This window comes from Gymnoscopelus microlampas (genome assembly GCF_963454915.1).
Source record: "Gymnoscopelus microlampas genome assembly, chromosome: 24".
Lineage (NCBI taxonomy): Eukaryota > Metazoa > Chordata > Actinopteri > Myctophiformes > Myctophidae > Gymnoscopelus > Gymnoscopelus microlampas.
The window spans coordinates 13,388,969-13,412,788 of record NC_139961.1 but is presented as its reverse complement, the minus strand read 5'-3'; the positions used below and the strand labels follow the sequence as shown (position 1 = coordinate 13,412,788).

At 42.5% G+C, this 23,820-nt stretch overlaps 1 protein-coding gene across 1 annotated transcript in view; it reads right to left on the bottom strand.

Annotated features, from left to right (window-relative positions):
* The window catches only part of LOC311040419 (interleukin-1 receptor accessory protein-like 1), a gene marked incomplete at both ends in the record, with an annotated part of 684,931 nt that overhangs the window by 37,817 nt on the left and 623,294 nt on the right, over positions 1 to 23,820 (bottom strand). Inside the window, one exon of the mRNA XM_084050699.1 lies at positions 9,203 to 9,348. Coding sequence (XP_083906825.1) covers positions 9,203 to 9,348 — 146 coding nt within the window. The remainder of the gene's footprint in view (positions 1 to 9,202; positions 9,349 to 23,820) is intronic.

Genomic DNA, 23,820 nt, shown 5'->3' with positions numbered 1-23,820 from the left:
ACTAAAGTTTTCAAATAATTGTAGTGGAGTAAAAGTATAATATTTGCCTCTGAGATGTAGTGGAGTAGAAGTAAAAGTATTGAACATTGTAAATGTTAGTATTAGTAAAAAATTAGTAAAAGTACCTCAAAATTGTACTCAAGTACAGTAATTGAGTAAATGTACTCTGTTACTTTACACCACTGCACCCGACAGACGATATTTTGGTATGCTTTGTCTATAACATCCCAGTGTTGTATTTGATGGACCATTCAAACGGACTGCTGCAGCAATCATGGATTTAATCAAAAGCGAATACAAGTCCAAGCACAACATCAAGTAAGAACACACTATTAACTCTCTCAGTGCCAGAGTATTTTCATAAAGTACTCCCCCAGCGCCAGCAATTTTCGTATACAAATGTTGTCATACCACAGAATAATATGTTATAAACCACCCAGCCCACCCAGTGTCCACTGAAGGCAGTGAAATCATTATTATAGCCAAAAGATGGCGATGCACTCTAGGGTATAGCATTACACACTGGCCAAAAGATGGTGATGCACTCTAAAAACAGTTACAACGACGGAGGCACGCCGTCTAAAGCAGACTTGAACCTTCGAGAGGCACCGGCGAGCGAGCCATAAGGCGAGTGAGTCGCCGTGCCGAACTCTGTGCCGAACAGCTTGGGTAGGTTCCCAAATCACACATCAGGTGAAACTGATGACATCACTGAAACAAACTCACCTGAGCATCAGGTGAGGTGTTTAGCCCCTCCCAGAGAAACTGCTCTCATCAGGAAATGTCCAAAACATTCTTTACTCTTTACGCTCGTCTTTAAAGCAACAATTCAAAATGCAACAATGTTGTGGGCCTATCCTGATTGTATAGGCTTTCCGTAGCGTCTTCGCATTATTTATCTTTATAAAATATTACATAATTTCACCGGCTACTGTGCACAGGATCGATTTGGTTATAAAAAAAATAGGAGGAAAATAGAAATCCCTTTGTTTTTGCCTCAGGGGGCACCACCTCCTTTTTTGTCTAGAATCAGGAACTGTTTCTCCCCTTACTTTGTCCACTTCCTCCCGGGTGCTTCTGTGTTTATTCCTACCATTAACAACACTACATTAAGGCAGTGGTGCCGACAGCTTCTGCTGTTAGCAGAATCTGTCTTGAGAGATTACCGTCACATATGAAACCAAGGCATTTAACCCTATAAGACCTGGAACGCATCTGTGTCACTTTTTTTTTGTTTGTTTTTTGTTTTTTTTAAGAATCGCCTCAGGTCTTAAAGGGTTAATAACAAATTAAATAGTTCATTATTATTGTCCATCCATGCCCCACACTGTCCCCCAAAAGCAGTTCTTGCTATCCTGCCAAATGAACAGTTTTGATCCGGTCACCCAGATACTGGCCAATAATGTAATTGTCTCTTGCGCGTGCGTCGTATGGTCGGAGCCTCAGTCTGTCCACTGCTTACAGAATGAATTAGCCTCACCTTGCACTGCCAGCACGGATGCACACAGGCTGCCGGAGCAATTGGAGACTAATCAGAGAGCACAAAGGCAGACTGGAACATGGACCTGACATCAACTGACTGATTAGTGCAGAGCGCAGTGGGCCAGGCCGACAAAAAAATTAACTCTGTATGATGCAGTGTTAATTTTGACCTTACACCGGTGGTTCTCAAACGTTTCAGGCCGCGACCCCACCAAATACCGCCCAAAGTAATCATACTTGAACTAGGGACCCCCTACCCCGACAAGCTCTTGGAATTGTAGGTGTTGAGTTTGACTTATGGTTACACAAATAAATATTATGAAAATAGCCCATCTACAAGCTGAGCATGTAGATGGGCATGTAAATTGTTTTCACCATTTTTGCCTCAAATATTTGACAATTTGGCCAATGTTAAATCATTTTTACACAATAGTTTGTTGATTACTTTTGACACATTAATGGTGTTATTTTTTGATTATTACTATGATGCATTTTATAGGTATTAAAAAGGTCTTAAATTGTCCCTTTAGAAATCTGCAGATACAGTGTTGATTTGTTTGCTGTTGAGTGAGAAAACAATGTTGCACATTAAGCTAATCATCTAGGGACCCCCAAAGTCATTTGGGGACCCCCAGTTTGGGAACAATTGCCTTAGACAGAGGCTGAAATGAAAGGCTGCATAAAAGAAAGAGCCAGTATCACATAAATAAGGACTTTTTTGAACTGTGACTCATGCAAAGCTACTCTAGTGGAGTCCCAGAATAAAATACAATAGCTGGAAATTTGCATATAGGTCCCCTTTAAATGACAACGCTGAGAGAGGTTGAGAGGTTCTCAGAGCCGAGTGAAAAGGTTCACAATTTAAATGGCCACTCCACAAACCACATAGCTTTTGTACTTTTAACGAGATCAGTAACGTCGGTCCAAAAACATGAAGTCTGCATTAATAGCACGTCTACTATGCCTGAATACTACAGCACCCGTCCAGCATGGATTTGCGTGTGGAAAACGTGGATTCTGAAAAGGAAAAATCCACCTCTGCTTTTGATACATGAAACAGTTCTTAATAATATGACAAGAACAACTTCTACAAGAAAACTAGTTCCCGGCTACCAGGAAGAGCCACTTCCTCCTGACACAAGTGTCTGTTTACTCAGCCACAGCCAGTCCAGTGTGTTAGACGTCAATGTTTTCCTAGCCAGGCTTTTAGTTTTTAGTTTTGTTAAAAAATAAAAGCCTGGACCAGTGTGTTGACGTTCCTGGAATAGGAAGTGTTTCATTTCCCCAACCAACCAGAGTGCAGTGGCCGTCGCTCCAAATGTTGTGACGTCAGGGCCCTCAATGCTGCACATAGGGGGCGGGGTGACGGACAGATCGGTGAACCAATAGGATCCGCCAGAATTCTTCTCCGGAGATTTTGAACCCACCCCTCTAGACATGATATCAGACGCGCTAGGGCAGTCTAATGTTTCCAAAACAAACACAGAGAAACACAACATAACCGTTGGCTCAATCTCATTGTCTCACCTAAGACATTCGATAGAAAGTTAAATTAAGCCAGATTTATCACTATACATCAGTGAACTTCCCGTACAAATTTTGCAAGCCAAGCTACTTACAGTACCCTTCCAGCACAGATGGTTTGCGAGGGATGCCCAAAGTCACTTGCCGTCCCACACGGGCGGTGCTTAGAAGCCCAGCACGGCCGGGGCTTGTAAGGAGAACAAGCACTCCCCTTACCTCATTCAGCTACAGATAATGCTCGATCACCGTAGAAACAAATCACGCACCTGTGCTTGATATAAACTGATCTAAGGTGTAAATTATAGTCTCATTTAGTACGTCTACTAAACAGAAACCAGCCAATCAGAATCGAGGATTGTATCAACATACTACCACATATTGCATTTTATTCAATACAAAATAGTTACATAGTGCTGCTTTAAGTAAAACATGCGAGAACGTTTCCCATCACTGTTAAAAAGGAACGGTTTTGGGCAAACAAGGTTTCCGATCCGACAGCCACAGGAAATGAAACATGAACGCGTCAGGGCTGCATGTTGAAGGAAGGTGCTTTGTTATTTAAGTCCTGCTCTGGTTGATTAGCCGTCCTTGTTCACTGTCTGCCTGTGTTTCTTCTTTCTCTGCGGCTCTTTTATGGGGGAACAGCCGACTGTTTCATACCCTTCACAGATGCAAGCCACTGCTGCCGAGATAGAAGAGAAAGAAAAACTGCACTTTGGAGGGGAGGAGAGAGAGAGAAAAAAAGAACAAGTTCACTTCAGGATTTTTGGAAAATGCAGCCTTGGTAGATTTCTTTGTGTGTATATTTCGCAAGATTCTTTTGTAGTCACTCATGGTTTGTGTTAATGGAATATAGGAGGAGACTTGGTTCAACCAATTAAACCGTATATACTTTGTTGGCCAGGGTCCCCCAAGGGTCTGTACTTGGCCCCCTTCTTCCCAGCTTACAGTACATTTCTCACACGGCAATGCAACGCTATCGACAAATGCACAGAAAAACTAGAAAAAGTTGATGTTTCGAGAGAAAAGTAATACAAAAAAAAAATGTTTGGACAAAATCTGTAGGAGTGATATAAATGTTTTGCATCCTGGTGGCACTATACAAGGCTGACGTGAAAAATGCAGGACAGAGGTTTTTCCTTGGCCTCTGTGCGTGCAACGTTTCGCGCCGATCGGTCCAGTTATAGGTAAAAAAGGACGGCATTTCTTCCTTGGCCTAGACTGAGGCATTGGCGTGTAAAGTGTCACGGCAATTGCACGCTGTGTTCATGATTTGAGCCATTTTGTTCAAAACGAACCACTCCTGCAAACTTTGGAAGCCAATCTTAATAATAATAATAATAATAACTTGGATTTATATAGCGCCTTTCAGAAACCCAAGGACGCCCTACAGTACACACAATAAACAAATTAATTGCCAAAAGCTTGAGTAAATAAGTGTCTCTTCAGTGCGGAATCTTAGCCATTCAGGATGGAATATGAAAAATGTGAAAGACCTGTTTGGTTTAATGACTATAGAGATACTGTGTACCGATTTGTGTGATATTTGGACAAAATCTGTAGGAGTAATATGAAAAAATATAGCAATTTAGAAAAAATTATAACAGGCTGATCTGAAAAATCGGAGAGCGTGTGTGCACAGTTTCGGAGCGATCGGGCCAACGGTGCCGGAGATTAGCTGTTCACAGACAGACAGACGGACACACACACACACACACACACACACAGACACACACGGATGGACAGAGTGCAAAACATCTCTGCCACATCACCTTCGGCCTGGCGGAGACAAAAACAACATTTACATCTACACACACTGACCCCTGCAGGTTTAGTGAGCACTGTGCAGCCGCTCGGCGGGCTCGTCTATCCTCACGGATCCGGAGAGAGAGAGAGAGAGAGAGAGATAGAGCAAAATGAAGTCTAACCACTGTGGCAACAAATAGAGTTTATTTATTTTTTTTGCGCGTGGAGAAAGGGTCGGGCTGAGGCCTGTGCCTAATGTAAGTGCAGCGAGTTGTGTCTTAGCCAGGGTACACTTTTCAAAAGTGGGAAGTGTGTGCACGGGTGTGAGACAGAGTGTGAGCGAGGGAGACGAGAAAGGGGAGAAAGAGAGAGAGAGAGAGAGAGAGAGAGAGAGACAATCTATGTGACTGCTGAAAAGAGGGCTATTAACCCTTTAAGGCCGGGAAGGAAACGCCATGTGTGTCAGTTTAAGGTTTCTTTGGCTATTCAAAAATAGCAGATATACAAGCTCATAGCGCGGCACCGAGTGCCGCGCTATGAGCTTGCAGATCTGGTATTTTTAGAAAAATCGTGCCCCTGGAACAAAACGTTTTTAGATGGGAGGGGGTCCGCGGACAAATACATATTATTTTGGGGGTCCTTGACACAAAAAGTTTGAAAACCATTGATAATAATAATGAGCAACATAAGTAAAAAAAATATTTAAAAAAACTTTAGGAAAAAAATATGTTAGGATTTACAAGACATTTGTAAAATTTAGAGTTTTTTTTTGTGAACTTGTAAAAAGATTTGAGTTGAAAAACTTTCGCTTTAAAAAAGTATTCAACCTAAAGATTTGCACACATTTTCACAATTTAAAAAAAAAAAAGCTGATCTACAAGCCCATAGCGCGGCACTCGGTGCCGCGCTATGAGCTTGTAGATCTGCTATTTTTATATAGCCAAAGAAATCTTAAAATGACACAGATGCGTTCCCGGTCTTAAAGGGTTAAGGATACGAAGGCATATTTCCACAGAGGCTCCGTGTTGGAATCATTCCCTCCCCACACACATTTCTGTGTGTTGTCACTGCTGTTGTACATCCTACCGACTCACCTGCCAGTGAGGAAGGAGCCCCCACCGGGAGGACGTCGTAGAGCGGTGCATGGGATTCGAGCCCCTTCAATCTTTATCTAGATTTATACTGAGCTGCTCCATGTTGCACACCGACAATAGCCGATCTACAAGCCCATAGCGCTGTATGCAGCGACACATCGAGAGCTTGTGTAACGCCCCGGGAATCGAACCCGGGTCTCCCACGTGGAAAGACAAAATCTTAACCACTACCGCTACACTCACCCACGGCACCAATGTAACGTGTGGGATTCGAACGCGGGTCTTCCGTGTGGAAAGCCTAACATCTTAACCACTATAGCCTATAAAGGAGAATACCCCCTCGGCTGGGGGAGATATTAGGCTTTTGGTCATCAGGCAGAGGCTTGCCACACTTGTAGATCGGCTATTTTCAGCATGAGACACCAGCGCGCGACAGAACTTGTTTTATTTTCTCCTAACATGCAGCAGCACAAACATTGACTTGTGTTGCATTGCACCACAGATGCACAAAGCACCAACAGCAGAGAGGGAGAAACACTGGGACGGCTGGTGATTTACTATTTTACAATTTAACTGCTTAAACCCTCTATTCATGGTAAAAAAAAAAACAGACCTGAATTATAACTGCACTTAGGGAACACCGGTTCGCTCTTCACAAAAAAAAAAAAAAAAGCTCACAACGCGTCACGTTGTGACGCGTTGTGAGCTTGTAGATCTGCTATTTTTGACCTCCCCCATGAATATGGATGCTAGGTTTCAGCAGTGGTTAAGCAGACCAGAGTACAAGCATGAACCCTAAGGAAGCAATAAGTGACCAACATCTGCATGGTAAACTAGCATCTATCGAGATGCTTTTTGAAAAGTCTCTCAATCCTATAAGGACTTCTGCAATATGAAAACCCTTTAATATAGCAAATGGAGGGGAACAGGGCGGGGCACCTTCCTTCTTTGGTGTGGCGCCCAAACCCGAACCTTTACCTTCACAAAAACTATGCCTAAACCTAACCTTAACCCTAACCTCACAGAAACTATTCCTAAACCTAACTTTAACGTCACAAACACTATGCCTAACCCTAACATCACAGAAACTATGCCTAAACCTAGACCTAACCCTAACCTAAACACTATGCCTAACCCTAACCTCACCGACACTATGCCTAACCCTTACCTTAAGCCATTTAGACTACTTTGATTCTAAAAACGCCTTCTAAATCCTGACCCAAGTTTTCTGAAAAACTTCAAATATGTATTCAAAAATTACAAAAAATGTATGTTGCTATAAACTGTACATAGCAAAACAGGGTTCCCATCCTGAAAAGTATAGTTACAAATAGGGGTTCCCGCCCAAAGCGGGTTAACCCTAACCTCACAGAAACTATGCTTAAACCTAACCTCAAAACCACGTCCACCTGGGCGAAACACAGGGAAAAAAGCAGAGTCACAGGGCAGCCAAACCCAGAGCGGGTGGAGCGAACTGTATAAATTCATGCAATGCCAACACATTTAAGGCTGCACAGAGCCCTTACCCAGGCCCGACGTCTGCGAAAAACTATGAGCCATGCAGAAACACATTTGCGTTAACATTGTGTATCTTTAACTAATTAAAAAGAAACCCCCCCCCCCAAAAAGAAACAAACCCTGAATCGATTCCTAGAGGAAAACAAACGGTCACAGAGAGGCTGGCACGTTGAAGAATAGTTTGAAAACCACAACAGTATTTCTTAACGCATCTCCAGTGGCTAAAGGTTTAAAGAAATCGATTGAGTGAAAGAGCACTGTGGTCAGCTAAGGTGAAGTATGTTACTGTGTGAGCGCGTGTGTGCATGTGTGTGTGTGTGTGTGTGTTCGCTCACGTGTGTGCGTGTGTGTGAGTGAAGTGAAACCTGCATTACTTTCTTTCTACCTAATAGTTCCTCAGTCTTTGATGCATGTCTAGGCCTTCTCTCCCTTTTGGCTACATAACCCACCTCCTCCCACCCTCCCTTCTCCCAAGGCCGCGGCGGACCACTTGAGTCCTCGGATCCTGCACCTTGTACTTTCCAACAGCTCAATCACTGGCACTGGTCTGTTCTCAAAGTATAAAGGCCAGGTGGTATCAAATGACAGTGTTTTGCCGGCGGAGCTGACGAAAAGAGACACCGTTATTGAACACGGTATTGATCAAAGGCCTTGCACTCACCCACCCAGCGCTTCGAGTCACTTTTGCAGCGTGCCCCCCTGATCAAATGAACCAACTTTTTTTTCATAGCATACTCGAGCCTCTTATTTAGTCTCGGCTTCAAAGAGGGGGAGGAAGAAAAAAGCTGTCGCAAGATTCACTGGGGCTGAATTCAGCCGCCGACAGTTTTGTTTCGCGATTCATGCGGAGCTGTCAAGGTCCGACTTCAAGGTCCATTAATGCACCTGTGAATACTCAAATAGGGGCATATTCTGGATCCGTGCAGTACATTGATTTTTACGCATTGTGCGAGATGCATCTGTGAAAATGCATGTGTACATTATAGGCTACCGGTACATTACATTATTATACAGTACATACATTATGCATAGGGATTTGTGTGTGTCTGGGGAGATTCCAAGTGTCCGTGGTCTGTGTGTGTGTGTGTGTATGTGTGTGTGTGTGTGTGTGTGTGTGTGTGTGTGTGTGTGTGTGTGTGTGTGTGTGTGTGTGTGTGTGTGTGTGTGTGTGTGTGTGTGTGTGTGTGTGTGTGTGTGTGTTTAGAGTTGATTTGTTTAAAGTTGGGCCTAGAGATTATTATGGGTTAGCATTAGCAATTTAGCAGTTAGGATTAGAGGTTAGGTTTAGAGGTTAGGATTGGAGTCAGGCCTGATTTATACTTACAGTAGTTGTGTGCGGTCGTAGAGCAACACAAATAGCCAATCTATAAGCAAACAATGCGTTGCAACATCACACGTTCTGAGCTTGTAGATCGGCTATTTCCGCTGCATGACACCCGCAAACAACTAAGTATAACTACTATAGCCAGACTATATCACTGCGTGGTTATGAGTATGGTGCTTCTATGAGGACGATTTTTTTCCCAAGGGGCGGGATCAAAAAAATGGCTCTGGACGCAATTGGTTAGACTTACAACCAACTACCAATTACAGTCTCCCATATTTGAATACTGGGCCCTGATTGGTCACCCCAGACTTCGGGAGCAGGAAATGGATTCGCAACGGAACGGTGCCAGACCCAAATCGCGGAGGGCATTTTTTTTTTGCACTGGTCCCAGGCTATAACTACACAATTCCCATCCTAAAAGGGTCATGTCCTCACAAGTAAAGCAATACTTTGCGTGGACAAGCGTGCGTGCGTGCGTGCGTGCGTGCCTGCATCCGTGCACGTCTCTCACCTCTCTTGACGAGCTGGAGGTTGGCCTGCCGTCGCCCGTTTCCGTTCTCCACGTAGCAGGAGTAGTTGCCCAGGTCGGCCTCCTCCAGGGACTCGATGATGAGAGAGATGGACACCTCCTGCTCCCCGAGGTGCTCCTTGATTGTCCTGCATGGGGAGGGGGGAGGAGGAGGGAGTGGGGGGGGGGTAGAAACACACAGGACAATGGCATTGTTAGATAATGTGCCAACGTGGGGGTGTAAAATACCAAACCAAACCGGTTTACCAAACGGCCCCGTACGGCCTGCACCAAATGAACCAATTTTTTTTGTTTTTATTATTATTGCAAAACTAAAATACAGAGTTTCACACCAACATATTAAGCAGGTGCACCATACCAATGACCCAGTGAAATAGCTTCTACAGTGCTCTTTCTTTTTAAAGCATTTTGATACTGTATTAACACATTTTGCTGGAGACCCCCTGAAACCCCCTCAAGGACCACTTGGAGAACCCTAGAAGTTGGGCATTGTTCAAAGTTAAAACAAATAAGACGTAGTTTTAATAAATTACAAATACATTAAAAAAAAAATCAAACCGTGACACCAAAATATCTAACCGAACGGAACCGTGAGTTTTGTGAACCTTTGCACCCCTATGCTGCAGTCAGGGGGACGTACTGCACCAGTGGGTGAACGGTAATATGTGGGTGCCCCGCATTAGCTCTTGAAACGGGCCTCCAGATCCTAAAGGCCCCTGAGGTGGTCAGATGGTTGGGACGTTAGAAAAAAACTACAAACTAACTAGTAACTATAAAGTTTTCAAATAATTGTAGTGGAGTAAAAGTACACTATTTGGATCCGAGATGTAGTGGAGTAGAAGTAAAAGTTTTGGAAATGGGAATGGGAAATACCTCAAAATTGTACTTAAAGGTAGGGTAAGTGATTTGCGTTGGTTAAAATAATTGTTAAATAGCTCTATATTCTGATAGTACTCATTGCTATAGAGTGTTTGTTCAGTATTAGAAGTCTCCTTGTCTCAGTTTCATTTCCAATTTTATCCAACCAGGATAGAGAATCAGGATACAGATTAAACAAGTGAAATTGGAAGTGATGACACAAAGAAATGAGCAGGCAAAATTGGAACTGGAACACTATAAAAATGAAGCTTAAAAATGGGTACTTTCTCCTGATTGGTTGAGATTTTGACACCTACCGAAAAATGTATTTTCTGTTTATTAAAGAGCTGAGACAGGGAGACTCCTGTTACTGAAAAAAACACTCTATAGCAATGATTACTATCAGATTATAGTATTTTAACCTTTTAACAAAATACTTTTTGTTTTAACCAAAAAATATCACTTACCCTGCCTTTAAGTAAATGTACTTAGTTACTTTCCACCACTGCCGCTCACTGTCAGTGTGTGAATGTAATGCACATTCTACAGTATACCATTTGGATAATGGTGCTATTCAAATTCACTATTTACCATTTTATACAGTGACCTTGAAATTTGACCATCAAAATCTAATCAGTTCATCCTTGTGTCCAAGCGGACGTTTGTGCCAAATTTGAATAAATTCCCTCAAGACATTATACTGAGATAACACATTCATGAGAATGGGACGGATGGATGTATTAATATACGTGTGGACAACATAGTGCCACTTAAACAATGCCTCCCAGCCATGGCCGTCGCCAGAGGAGTCATAAAAATCTACCTGAAAATATCTTCAAAATAATATATTCCAGACATAATGTGTTCATTTAAGTTTTCCTTTCTTCAGGGCTACCATGGCTTTGGGTCAAGGCAATGATTATCAACCTTTTTACATTTCAATGACTTCAGTTTGATATGCATTAGGCCACGGGACCCCCATTTGATACATATTTTAATCTCTGGGACCCAGATTTTACTCTCAGAGTTAAAGACCGGTTAGGGTCCTCTTGGACCCCTGGCAAACATTGAGAACCAGTAGGTTAAGAGCACAGGAGGACAAGCCATGACTAACGACAACCGACGTCGTCTTGTCACGCAGTGACATGACTCAGACTCGATATGGGTCTTGACACACACCGGCTGTGACACGCTGGTACGGCAAAAATATTACAACTGTCACAATACAATTCCGCTGCACAGTGCGTAATGTCATGAGTCACAAACTTAAGACTGGATGAAACCCACTCTGGGTTGAAACAACAGAGGGGGAAAAAACACACTATTATTTTTACATTGTGGAGTATTTGATCAGATGTCTGCTTCTAGGAGCTTTGAACGGGTTGAATAATCAACAAGTGCCGTTTAGATGATTACCAATGCATTTTCATCGCATTTTTCCCCTTCACCACACACCTTGCGGGGGAATAGTTTTTACATTTGTCCTACGGTTTACCCAAAATGGCCTCATTCACAATATTGCCGACATTCATCACGGAAAACAAGGCACGCAATTAGCTCCAGCTTGAGGCTGTTGTGCCCCTTGGTCCTTGGTCTCACCTAGGAGGGGCTGGAATACTAACAAGCCATTTTAGGCAAACAAAAAAGAAGAATAAACAGCCAGCATTGCAAAACTTTACGGGTATTCGTTCAACCACTTGGATCAAAAAGCGCTTTGGTGAAAACCAAAACGCACTTTCTTGACCCTGAGCTGGTGGTGCATTTGTTCTTTTCTAATGACGAGTGGGTGAATGTAAAGCCCTTCTTGTACACATCGTCAATTCAAGGAGCATAAAAGTTAGACAGAAACGATGTACCATGATGATGATGATGATGATGATGATGGCGTACATCCTTTCTGTCTAACTTTTATGCTCCTTTAATAAGAGTTTCAGCCACCCACAAGTCATAGCCTGTTTAACAATCCCGCCATGGATGAAAAGCCTTTTTTGAGCCTCGTTAGAATGTGTGCCACTTTAAACGGAAGGGTCTGTTGCTGTGTTGGCTGTTCCTCGTCTGGTCCGGTAAACAAGAGACTGCTTTCAGCTCCTTTTTCACCAACCGACATGTTGGAGACCCCTAGGTTCATCCAAACTGTGCAAAATTTAAAAAAATAGAGCTGTTGTTGGTTGTGGGGATATGGGGTGGGGGGGTGGGGGGGGGGGCTGGCAGGGTAAAACTGATAGATTTAGAAAAAGCCCCCCCCCTTGCGCGGCTGCCTTTTACAAAAGCAGACATGATGAATGGGGAAATAATGCTCTCTTTTAAGGATACTGCACGTCTCTCACCTGCAATGACGCATAGGGCCAATAACCATGCATAATAAACAGGTACAAACTCGGTTGTTCATCTCCTCCGTTTATCACGGGGCTTTGGAACTCTCACACACGCACAAAAAACGAATCTAATTCCTGTTCCTCAATGAGTGGACTAAACCATGCAGATTATTAAGTGCGGTGCGGATGAATAACAACGGGAGCGTAGCACTTAATCTGCCATAGCAACGCTGTTTGCTCTTAAAACACTGCGCTCCTTAATTGAGCGCCCGCGTTATAGAAAATAATGGGGCTATAGAGGCTTGCAGCAACCAAAACCTTTTCTCCAGCCATTACAATGGACACACCATTAGAGGCAATCTATGGCATGTTTGAGCCAGCTGCTTCATAGAAACCCAATTACTGCACGAGGTAACACCTTTTGAGACCACGGTGCTGCAGGGGTGCGGAAATGACCGCCTCGGTCACCACTGGGTTCCAAGGCCTCGTTTTTTTTGTTGCGGGGACATGAAGGTGTCAGGTGCCAGCATGTGCTGTGCTCTGTGTCTGTGTCTGTGTGTGTGTGTGTGTGTGTGTGTGTGTGTGTGTGTGTGTGTGTGTGTGTGTGTGTGTGTGTGTGTGTGTGCGCACGCACACACTTGTATTACTATACTTGTGAGGTCCAAACGTATAAGTATAACTTGAGAAATAGACAGTTTTCCTGGTCCTCACAAATGGCTGTTTTACGGTTTGAAACACAGTTTTACAATAGGTCTAGATCTACAATTAAGAAAAGTTCAGGTTGGGGTTAGGGATAGGCATTATAGGCATTTTAGATGTTAGGTTTATAGGGGTTTGGGGTCGGACTTATGCCAAATGTATACTTTATTTGTGCGCCGGTGTCATACACCGAAAATAGCAGATCTACCACAGCACGATTGGAAATGGCAAAACAGTTTCGCCGTTCTAATGTTGATGTCCTCCCAAGTATAGCAATACAAACACGCTCGCGCTCGCGCGCGCACGCGCGTGTGTATCTGTGAGTGTCGGGAGAGAGAAATTAATTTCCATTTCGGTGTGAACCCTGTGAGCTTTCTGTAAACCCTGCCATCCTTCTCCATTGTGTGGTCAGCCAGGCAGGGACAGACAGGCAGGCAGGGTCCGTGAGGGTGAGATATGGATCTCTGTTGATGGCTTTTTAAAAGGGGGGTGGGTGCGGCCATGTGTGTCGTCGTCGTCCCCGTGTTGGGCACAGCTAAATGGCTGTTGAATAGTGGGAAAATAAAAGACTCCGGCATTCAGCTTTGTTTGCCGGGCGGAAACCTTGTAAGTCCGAAAGCTGTGACCTTTCGAGGAAATGGGGGGGGGGGGTGGAAGGTGGGGAGGGGAACCTGTGTTTCCAATGGATACAGTGTAGTTATTTTTTAGTCACAATAAACCTTGTTTCCGAGAAACAAGGTTTCTCGGAAGCAACGACGGGTAGGAAGCTACCTGTGCTATCTTTGCTGTCCTGTTATTGTTTTCACTACCCCTGACGATGCTGTGTGGTTATTTTTAATTGATTTGGTGCGTGTGCATTATGTTAATAGAGTGATTAGCGAGCACACACACACACATTCATTTATACATCAGTTTACATGAGAACGTGCTTGTGAGAGGAAGTGGCGGCTGATTGGATATGATTACAAACGACAACGTGGTATGTGTACACTACCAGGGGCGCGTGTGCGTGAGTGCGTGCTAGGCTGTGTGAACCAAGTGGTGTGTGTGTGTGTGTGTGTGTGTGTGTGTGTGTGTGTGTGTGTGTGTGTGTGTGAGAGTGAGGGATACCATGGCAGTGTGCTAAACTGGCACAGTGGAGCTGGCGGGCGATGAAAGTACAGTGTATACTTGACATTACTGCCAAGTGCCAACCGTTTTCCATAGCATACCTTTAGTGTGTTTAGATATTCGAGGAAGCATATTGGGATGGATTCCATTCATTTCCGTGCGGTATGAAAGTCAAACTGCAGGGAGTTGAAACTTGTAAATAGTCTAAGTAATGTGTCTAAGTTCCTGAGCTAGATTCGGCATTACATTCTAACATTACATTAATACCCCCCCCCACCCCGACAACATCATTACTGGGTTGCCTAGCGCTAGATTACAACTTTCAACAACTTTCAGGTTTAACAGTAAAAAAAGAAAATCTATTAGTAAAAGTACATTTACTCAAGTAACTGTACTGTATGCCTTAAGTGTTTCTGACGACAATTGAACAAGAATGTCAAAGCTCTGGATCTTCCGGTCAATCTTTCGTTCCTACATAGTCTCAGATACAACTATGGTCATGAAGTGTGGGTCACGGCCGAAAGAACAAGATCCTGTTCCCAGGAGGGTGGCAGGCATCTCTCCCTTAGGGATTAAGGTGAGAATCTTCAGTCATCCGTGAGAGACTCGTAGAAAGAGTAGAGCTGCTGCATCTTTGCGTAGAAAGGAGGCAGCTGAGGTGAATAGGGCGCCTTCGAGCCAAAGTGTCTCTTTCTCAGACTCAGGGATCATATCTCCACACTGGCAGGCCTGTCACAATTGATGTGCAATTATTTGAAATAATCACAAATATTTTTCATAATTATCAGAATCATTTCTATTCATTGGATACATGCATCTGTTGCAAAATAGCAAAACAGAAGCTGATCAGCTATTTCTGAAAATACTTAATATAAAAATATTAAATGCATCGTCTATTTTGGCGATAGTACAGTACATTATTTATTTTGATTATCGTTGCCGGCTGTCAGTCATTCCTGTCTGTGTATATATCAGTTATTGGTCATATCTGCCCTGTGCAGTTTTTGTTTACGAAGCCTAAAGGTCAAGCATGAAAGTGTTTTGATTTATGTTCCGATGTTCAATGCCAAAAACACAATTTAATCATTCATTGCAATTAAATTTTTTTTGTATGACACGCCATCGTCAACTAAAATGTCATGATCGTGACATGATCGACTGGCCTGGGAACGCCTTGAGAAGCCCCCCGGTCAGAGCTGACTGATGTGGTCAGGGGAAAGGGGAGTCCGGGATTCTCTGCTGGAACTGCTGCCTCCGCGACGCTATAGCCAGTCCACACCAACGCAACTCCTTGCAATAAAACAGTTTTAGAGACCGTTGCAGCGGTCTGGACTGACCAGTTGCAGACCGGTGCCATTTGGGAGTAATGGTTGCAAGTAGTTGCATTTGCAAGGAGATGCAAGGAGTTGCATTGGCGTGGACTGGCCTTTTATACAGGACTGCAACTCCGAGAGTGTACAGCTAATAGCGTAGAGCTAATTTTGATTCAGTTTTATTCAGTCTTTTGAATCGAACTCCATTTAGTTTTAGTCATATTTTAGTCATCTGAAATGTTTCACTGTTAGTCTAGTTTGAGTTGACTAAATATCATTAGATTATAGTCGACTAAAGTGAGACTAAAATGTATTATGATGGGCCTTGATGGCATCGCAAAGGCTGATTTTACACTTGGTTGCATGCTGAAAATAGCCGATCTACAAGCTCACAACACGTCGCAGCGCGACGCGTTGTGAGCTTGTAGATCTGCTATTTTTAGAGCGCAACACCTGAGCGCAACGAAGCATAAAATGACTTGTCTTTTAGTTCTACTGTATCTCTTCTCCACTAGTCCCTTTCAGTCTAGTTTTTATTTGTTGACGAAATTGTCAAAATATTTAGTCATAGTTTTAGTCATCATAGCTTAGTTTTTATTTTGTTTTTATTTAGTTTTCGTCGGTGAAAAAAGGTAGTCAACGAACATTTTTCGTCATAGTTTTAGTCGACTAAATCAACGCTGGTACAAAGGAACCAAATGGACCCTCACGGGTCCTCTCTGAGTTATGGTGGGGTCCCCGTGCCCTATATGCATAACAGACCGGGGGTCCTTGAAATCAAAAGTTTTGAGAACCACTGTCCATAAGACAAGCTGTGAATTAGCCCAGTTGCATTGCTCAGTATGGGGACTCACTGCCTCTCGTTTCCAATTGCGGCCCGAATTTGACGCAATGCACGTCCAAGCTGTGCCAGTGCATTAATAGATGAGAGACGTCCCACTGCCAATTGCCCAGTTATGTGCCAATACTTGTGTTATTGTGAGAGGGTTTGTTAAAATGACAAGGGCGAATATTCATCGTCTCCACTATCGTTCTGATTCGTTCATGACCACTAAAGCGGGGGATAACGTATGTTATATGTATCACGACTCTCGAAATATACCTGTATACAGTACCTGTAGGTGTATCCAAAATATATGGTAATATTTTTTTTATGTAAGATGTTTTTGCATATCGTTGCTGTCAGGCAGAGAATCTCCATATGTCCATATGTATTTTTTTTCACAGATGAATGCCCCACTTCGTCGTGCAAGAGTGATGCTCAAAAGAAACGAACACAGGCGATCTACGAGCTCAAAATGCGACATGTTGTGAGCTTGTAGATCTGCCAATTCAGCTATTTTTAAACTTTTTGTGAAAGTATAAGTGGTTGTGTGTGTCAGTGGGTTTTATAAATAGTTAACCGATGAAAAGTAGGACAAGAGCTTGTGACTAAATAATAATAATTTTCCTGAAAAGTAACCGTTTTGGACATACAGGGTTTCTGGCCTGACAGCAACGAATCGAAAAATCTGAAGTTTAAATTATTATTTTTTTGTTTTAACTTTGTCCCAGTATTTGGTTGTTGCACTGACTGATAGCATCATTAGCAAGTTGGCTGCACTGTACCTTGCCAGCATGGCCTGTTTGTGTGGATGTATGTGGATATCATTTGGTAGCTGTTAAAGCTGTAATTCCAAACTTATTTTAATGAATAAAACATTATTTGAACCAATCTGTATGGTAGAGTATGTTAATACAATATAACTAGCCCATCTGCAGTGGTTGCTTGGAGTTGGTCTCCCTACTCTTCCACTGAGCTATTTACACCTAGCCTGGGATCCAGACTGCTTCTTTCGGCGGATTTCTTTTTCTCACTCGCTATACAGGGAAAGCCTCCTATCTCCGTGCACAGCACGGGTGAAAACGACCCGCGGCTTCTGATTGGTCTTTACGGGGGGCGGGACCAGTGTTGTCCAATGTAAAACTCGAGTCACTTCCTGACTTGCCTACGTAATTGAAATATGAGCCAAATCAGAGGCTGGCCAGATTGATAAGCGAAGTGAGAAAAAATAGATCAGCCGAACGTAGTGAATCAGGCTGGATCCCAGGCTAATTTACACCCTGCTGTGGGCAGGATCAGTGTTGCCAGATTCAGCGAGAGAAATAGGCAACCAGCTCTACGAAAACAAGCCCAAAAAGTAGCAACTGTAATAGGCCACATGAGCACTTTAAACCTCCGGTATTAGGCATCGGCTATTTGAAGAGTCCATGTTGTACTCATCTCATTCTCCGTACAACTGTGAGGTAGTTATTTAGTCACAAATGTTGGTGTCACGCGAGTGTGAATTCCCCAATGGTGAAACTTTGTGCCAAAAGCTCCATTTCGTGTACTGTAATACAGGCAAAGCCCTTCAGTGAATACTTCTGTGTGAGTCATTTCCACTCCAAAGAAAAAAATTATAATAAAATGAAATAAAAAAGAAACCTTGTGCAAAATATGGGTAGTGTGTGGGCTACTATCTATTCATCCTCCCATCTGTGCTTCACTGTCGTACCACCTGCCTCTTTCTCTGTCCAGCAGAGGAACACATATCCACAACAGGCTTCCGTTTTGTCAGATACACCTACTGTACCTGATTTAGAACAAAGCACAACCACACTTTTGCAGCATGGCTCTGCAGGAGTCTACTGCAGCCATTCGCAACCTGTGGGGTCGGGGCCCACTGGTGTGCCGTAAGGATATTGCAAGATCTTTGACCCATTAAGACCTGAGGCCGATTCTACAAAATGTCTGTTTTTAGAATGTCTTCTAAAAACAGTTTTTTTTGGAAAAAACTTATGTTACTAACTTACTATGTCAGTGGTTCTAAAACTTTTTCATGCCCAAAATGTATATGTATTTGGCCATCTCCAAATATTTTGTTCCAGGGACCCAAAAAGAAGCGAAGATTTGAGTTACAAATGTTCGGCTGGAAAAGATATATATTCAAAGATTTGCACACATTTTTACGATTTCTCAAAAATAGCAGATCTACAAGCTCATAGCGCGGCACTCGGTGCCGCGCTATGAGCTTGTATATCTGCTATTTTTGAACAGCCAAAGTGTAAAATAATGCTTTTTAGCTCAAATAAAAAAATGACACAGATGCTTCTCCTGGTCTTGATGAGTTAATGAACATATAAAATGTATATAAAAATAATACGAATGTGAAAAAAAGAAATGTTATGTCCTCTTTCTGCATCTTTTTTCTTCTTTCAGCCACGCGCTCGCCCGGCGCCCCGGACTTGCCCCTTCCCGTTCGGCGCACAGCCCCCCCCCCCCCCCCCCCCCCCCCCTCGGCGCCCCCCCTGTGCTGTGTCACGTGGGTTCTAATTGGCCTGGTGTCCTTCAGTGTGGAGCACAGTGTCACAGTGCTGTCCCCCAGCCATGGCCAACACAGATGTGTGTAAATGCCAGGACCTCTTTTCTCGCTCACATCTTGCTGCTTAGACTTGACCTTTTCACTATAGGAGGCATTTGTCCACGTCTTGTACTGCAAGTCCTTTCGTATAGAGCGCAGTGGGTGGTACTGGGTGCCTATAGTTAACATAGTTTCAATGTACAGATTATATTTATTTGATATTATACTGTATAGACTGATGACTCTGGGTTCTTCTTTGTTTACCTATGATCCTAGATTACTATTTCTATGCATTTGATGTATTACCTTGTGTTTACCTTGCTTACTGTAAATCACTCTGGATTAAGACCATAGCTAAATGCCTAAATTGTAAATACTGTAGGTGCATTTACCTTTTAGTCTCTCTTTCTAGATTATTATTAGAAAACACGTCATTAACCATCCTTTTCAGGTATTTGAAAATAGTGGCGAGTTGAGAGCAAACACACTTTTTAGCTGTTGTGATTCCACTGTACCACCGACCAAATTGACCACATTCATTACAATGAAACCCATTAAGACCTGGAACTGTGTCATTTTTTGATTTGAGCTAAAAAGCATTATTTTACACTTTGGGCTATTCAAAAATAGCAGATATACAAGCTCATAGCGCGGCACCGAGTGCCGCGCTACGAGCTTGTAGATCTGCTATTTTTGAAAAATCGTGAAAATGTGTGCAAATCTTTGAAATATATATTTTTAAAGCGAACATTTTTAACTCAAATCTTTGCTTCTGGGGGGTCCCTGGAACAAAATATTTTGATGGGGGTCCGCGGCCAAATACATATAATTTTGGGGGTCCTTGACATGAAAAAGATTGAGCACCACTGATATAGAAACATACGTTTTTCGGAAAACTGTTGGGATTTAGAAGACATGTAGAATCGGCTTCAGGTCTCAATGTGTTAAACTAAATAATATTGAATGGTGACCACATTTTTGCAGCATGTCACGCATATGCCACCCCACAAAATGTGTGACGCATTGTGAGCTTCTTGTAGATGTGCTATTCTCGCTATTTTTTAATATATTTATATTCGAGTATAGTATAGTATAGTATAAACGTATTAACAGTGGTCTGTTTTGGCCATAGCGCTGCAAATTATACATTTTGAGCATTGTAGGTGAATGTCAGGCATTTCTTTGCATATTTCAGTAATAAGCTTTGCATTGTATATAGTCTCTGTCGGATGGAAACCATTATGTCCAAAACTGACTTTTCAGGATTCAAAAACAATAAATAGCTGAAGTAGCAGATCTACAAGCTGGAAACACGACGCTGAACGCCGCATTTCGAGCTTGTGGGTCTGCTACTTTTGATGCTTTTGTGTGACACTGTAGTGTGATCACGTAGGGTGTTAATTTACGGGAAAAAAACATAAAAGGTTAGAAAATGGAGATGGAGTGATTTCTGCCCTACAGCAACAATATGTAAATTGTATTCATAATTTAAATTAATTAATGCCATTATTTGCATGACAATTAATATTAAAATGTCATGATGGCGGCGACAGCCCTAAATTGAAGAGACACCGACCCAGGGCTGAGGAGGCCGTGTCTTCCCCCTGAGGAGCGTGTTCAGCGGTACCGAGTGCTTGGTGCTTCATCATCAGAGGGTCGACTCTAGTTCCGGGAGAAATGACTGGGGTTAAAACCGGTCAAGTGCTGGTCTCTCAGCAGCTATATTGGACATTAATAACAATGTCCATCAGCTTCGCCGTGTAACGCCAAAAACATCCACAGAGCCAACCGGCCAATTACAGGCCAAGGGCCATCTTAGCCACTTCAAAAGTCAATTTGTCAGCCAGTCGAATACCTCTCACACGGGCTAAACATCCCTTTCGGATGCCTTCGCGAAGCTTTGCAAACCATTTTTCTCTTCTGTGTGTTATACTGAAGGCCGGGTCCAGCAGACTGATGCAGCAAGGCTGTTCGTTGTATTGTGTTTTCTTTCTTTGGGCAAATTGGGAAACCTCTTAATTCAGCAGTGCCCAAACTTTTCTGGATCAGGGCCAGCTCGAGAATCTCTAAAGCGCTTAAATTGCGGCCCACCCATCTGGCCACTTACACGGCAGCCTTGTTAACTCATTAACTGCCATAGACTAATTAATTCGTCAAATTCTGCTGTTGTTGAGTGTTGAAAAAAAAAAGATTTTTTTTCACACAGAACCAGAGATAACGCGATCCGAAGATGTGCTGCTCCATTCACTCCCTGGTTAACTTATTGCTTAAAAATACTCAATCTCGGCTTCTGTGTACTTTTTTTTTACACTATATATTTTTGGCAAAACATGCTATTTTCAACTTGCCACAACTATGGAACGGATTACCGCTATCGGATAAATCCCCCCCCCCCCATTCTACGAGACGGATAGCATTCACAGAAAATATTCCTATATATGACTTTTCAAAGGTTGATAAAATCGCTCGTTTTCGCTGGCAGTGGCGTACCACTATTACACTACTACTCTGGCAGTTGAAGACTTAAGTGGTCAGAGTGGGTGGGACGCGTGCATTTCCAGAGCATGTTTATTTTAACGATCAATTGATTGTGTTCCGGCATCAAGGTTTTCTCTTTCAAGCTTTTAAAGAAAAAATAAAATAAAACATTTCCTTTGACGTATGTATTTTTAAAAATAGTAATGTTGTATTATCATCAAAATCATAGTGTTTTGCCAATTATTTGGGGGCCGACTTGCAATATCCCCACGGTCCACAGGTTGGGAATGACTGCTCCAACCTATTTCTAACACAGACCCCGCTGTAACTTATTTCTAACACAGACCCCGCTGTAACTTATTTCTAACACAGACACCGCTGTAACTTATTTCTAACACAGACACCGCTGTAACTTATTTCTAACACAGACACCGCTGTAACTTATTTCTAACACAGACCCCACTGTAACTTATTTCTAACACAGACCCCGCTGTAACTTATTTCTAACACAGACCCCGCTGTAACTTATTTCTAACACAGACCCCACTGTAACTTATTTCTAACACAGACCCCACTGTAACTTATTTCTAACACAGACCCCGCTGTAACTTATTTCTAACACAGACCCCACTGTAACTTATTTCTAACACAGACCCCGCTGTAACTTATTTCTAACACAGACCCCACTGTAACTTATTTCTAACACAGACCCCACTGTAACTTATTTCTAACACAGACCCCACTGTAACTTATTTCTAACACAGACCCCACTGTAACTTATTTCTAACACAGACCCCACTGTAACTTATTTCTAACACAGACCCCGCTGTAACTTATTTCTAACACAGACCCCGCTGTAACTTATTTCTAACACAGACCCCACTGTAACTTATTTCTAACACAGACCCCGCTGTAACTTATTTCTAACACAGACCCCACTGTAACTTATTTCTAACACAGACCCCGCTGTAACTTATTTCTAACACAGACCCCGCTGTAACTTATTTCTAACACAGACCCCACTGTAACTTATTTCTAACACAGACCCCACTGTAACTTATTTCTAACACAGACCCCACTGTAACTTATTTCTAACACAGACCCCACTGTAACTTATTTCTAACACAGACCCCGCTGTAACTTATTTCTAACACAGACCCCACTGTAACTTATTTCTAACACAGACCCCGCTGTAACTTATTTCTAACACAGACCCCGCTGTAACTTATTTCTAACACAGACCCCGCTGTAACTTATTTCTAACACAGACCCCGCTGTAACTTATTTTAACACAGACTAACTAACACTTCCCCGCTGATTTTTTTTCTAACACAGACTAACACTTCCCTACTGTTAACTTATTTCCAACACAGACTAACACTTCCCTACTGTTAACTTATTTCCAACACAGACTAACACTTTCCCGCTGTGAACTTATTTCTAACACAGACTAACACTTCCCTACTGTTAACTTATTTCCAACTCAGACTAACACTTTCCCGCTGTGAACTTATTTCTAACACAGACTAACACTTCCCCGCTGTGAACTTGCTGCTAATTGTTGCAGTTTGTAGACTCTGCGGGTGTTCCTAATTCAGTAGATGCCTGTGTCTCCCCGTGGCAGCTCTTAAAACGGACCGCCTGCAGCACTTTGAGATGGCCCATCCAAAGACTTCAAATTGGTCGTCGGTGTTCGGGTGGAAACCTTGTAGGTCCAAAACGTTCCGTTCCTTTTTTATTGTTAATTGTTTATACTTTGGTGCGACACTCTTGAATGACAAAGTAGGGGAATTCATTTATCCCCAAAAATAAGAGAAAAAAAAACATACAAAATTTAAATATGGAGATACTCTGCCTGACAGCAACAAAGTGCTTCTTCCTTTTGTGCTTTTAAGACTTCTGCGTGGTGCGATTTTTTCATTTTTCCTTTTTTGTTTGGGGAAGGAATCAGTGGTGCTGTTTTCCAAAGTTCACTTAGCTTTTTTCCCCCCCATTTTCTTTTTTCGTAAGCTGTTTCCGTAGTTTAGAGAGAAAATCAGAAAGTGATGGCTCATTTCATGTTTGTACCGGGCGGACGATTACCCCACAGTTTTCTTTTTTTCTTTCTCCTCATGTTGCTTTTGTTAGATAAACTTTCATTTTGTGTCTACAGACACAGGAAGGTTTATTTTGTTTTATGGATTTTATTTTTTTATTCTTTGAAATTTTGAATCTTCTGCAAGTAAATCATTTTTCAGATGAGTTTTTTTCTGAAATTCTTTAGGAAAGCCATATTTACTCAGGACCAATAAAAATGCATATCACTTTAAAGTTATCAGTGAACCAAAGAGTGCTGAGCACAACTACAGCAATACTTGCATGCACTCAAACAGAGCTGCCACGCTACTGTAAAGCATGCATATCTGTTTGCATTATTAAACAGCTTATGAAACATGCATAATATG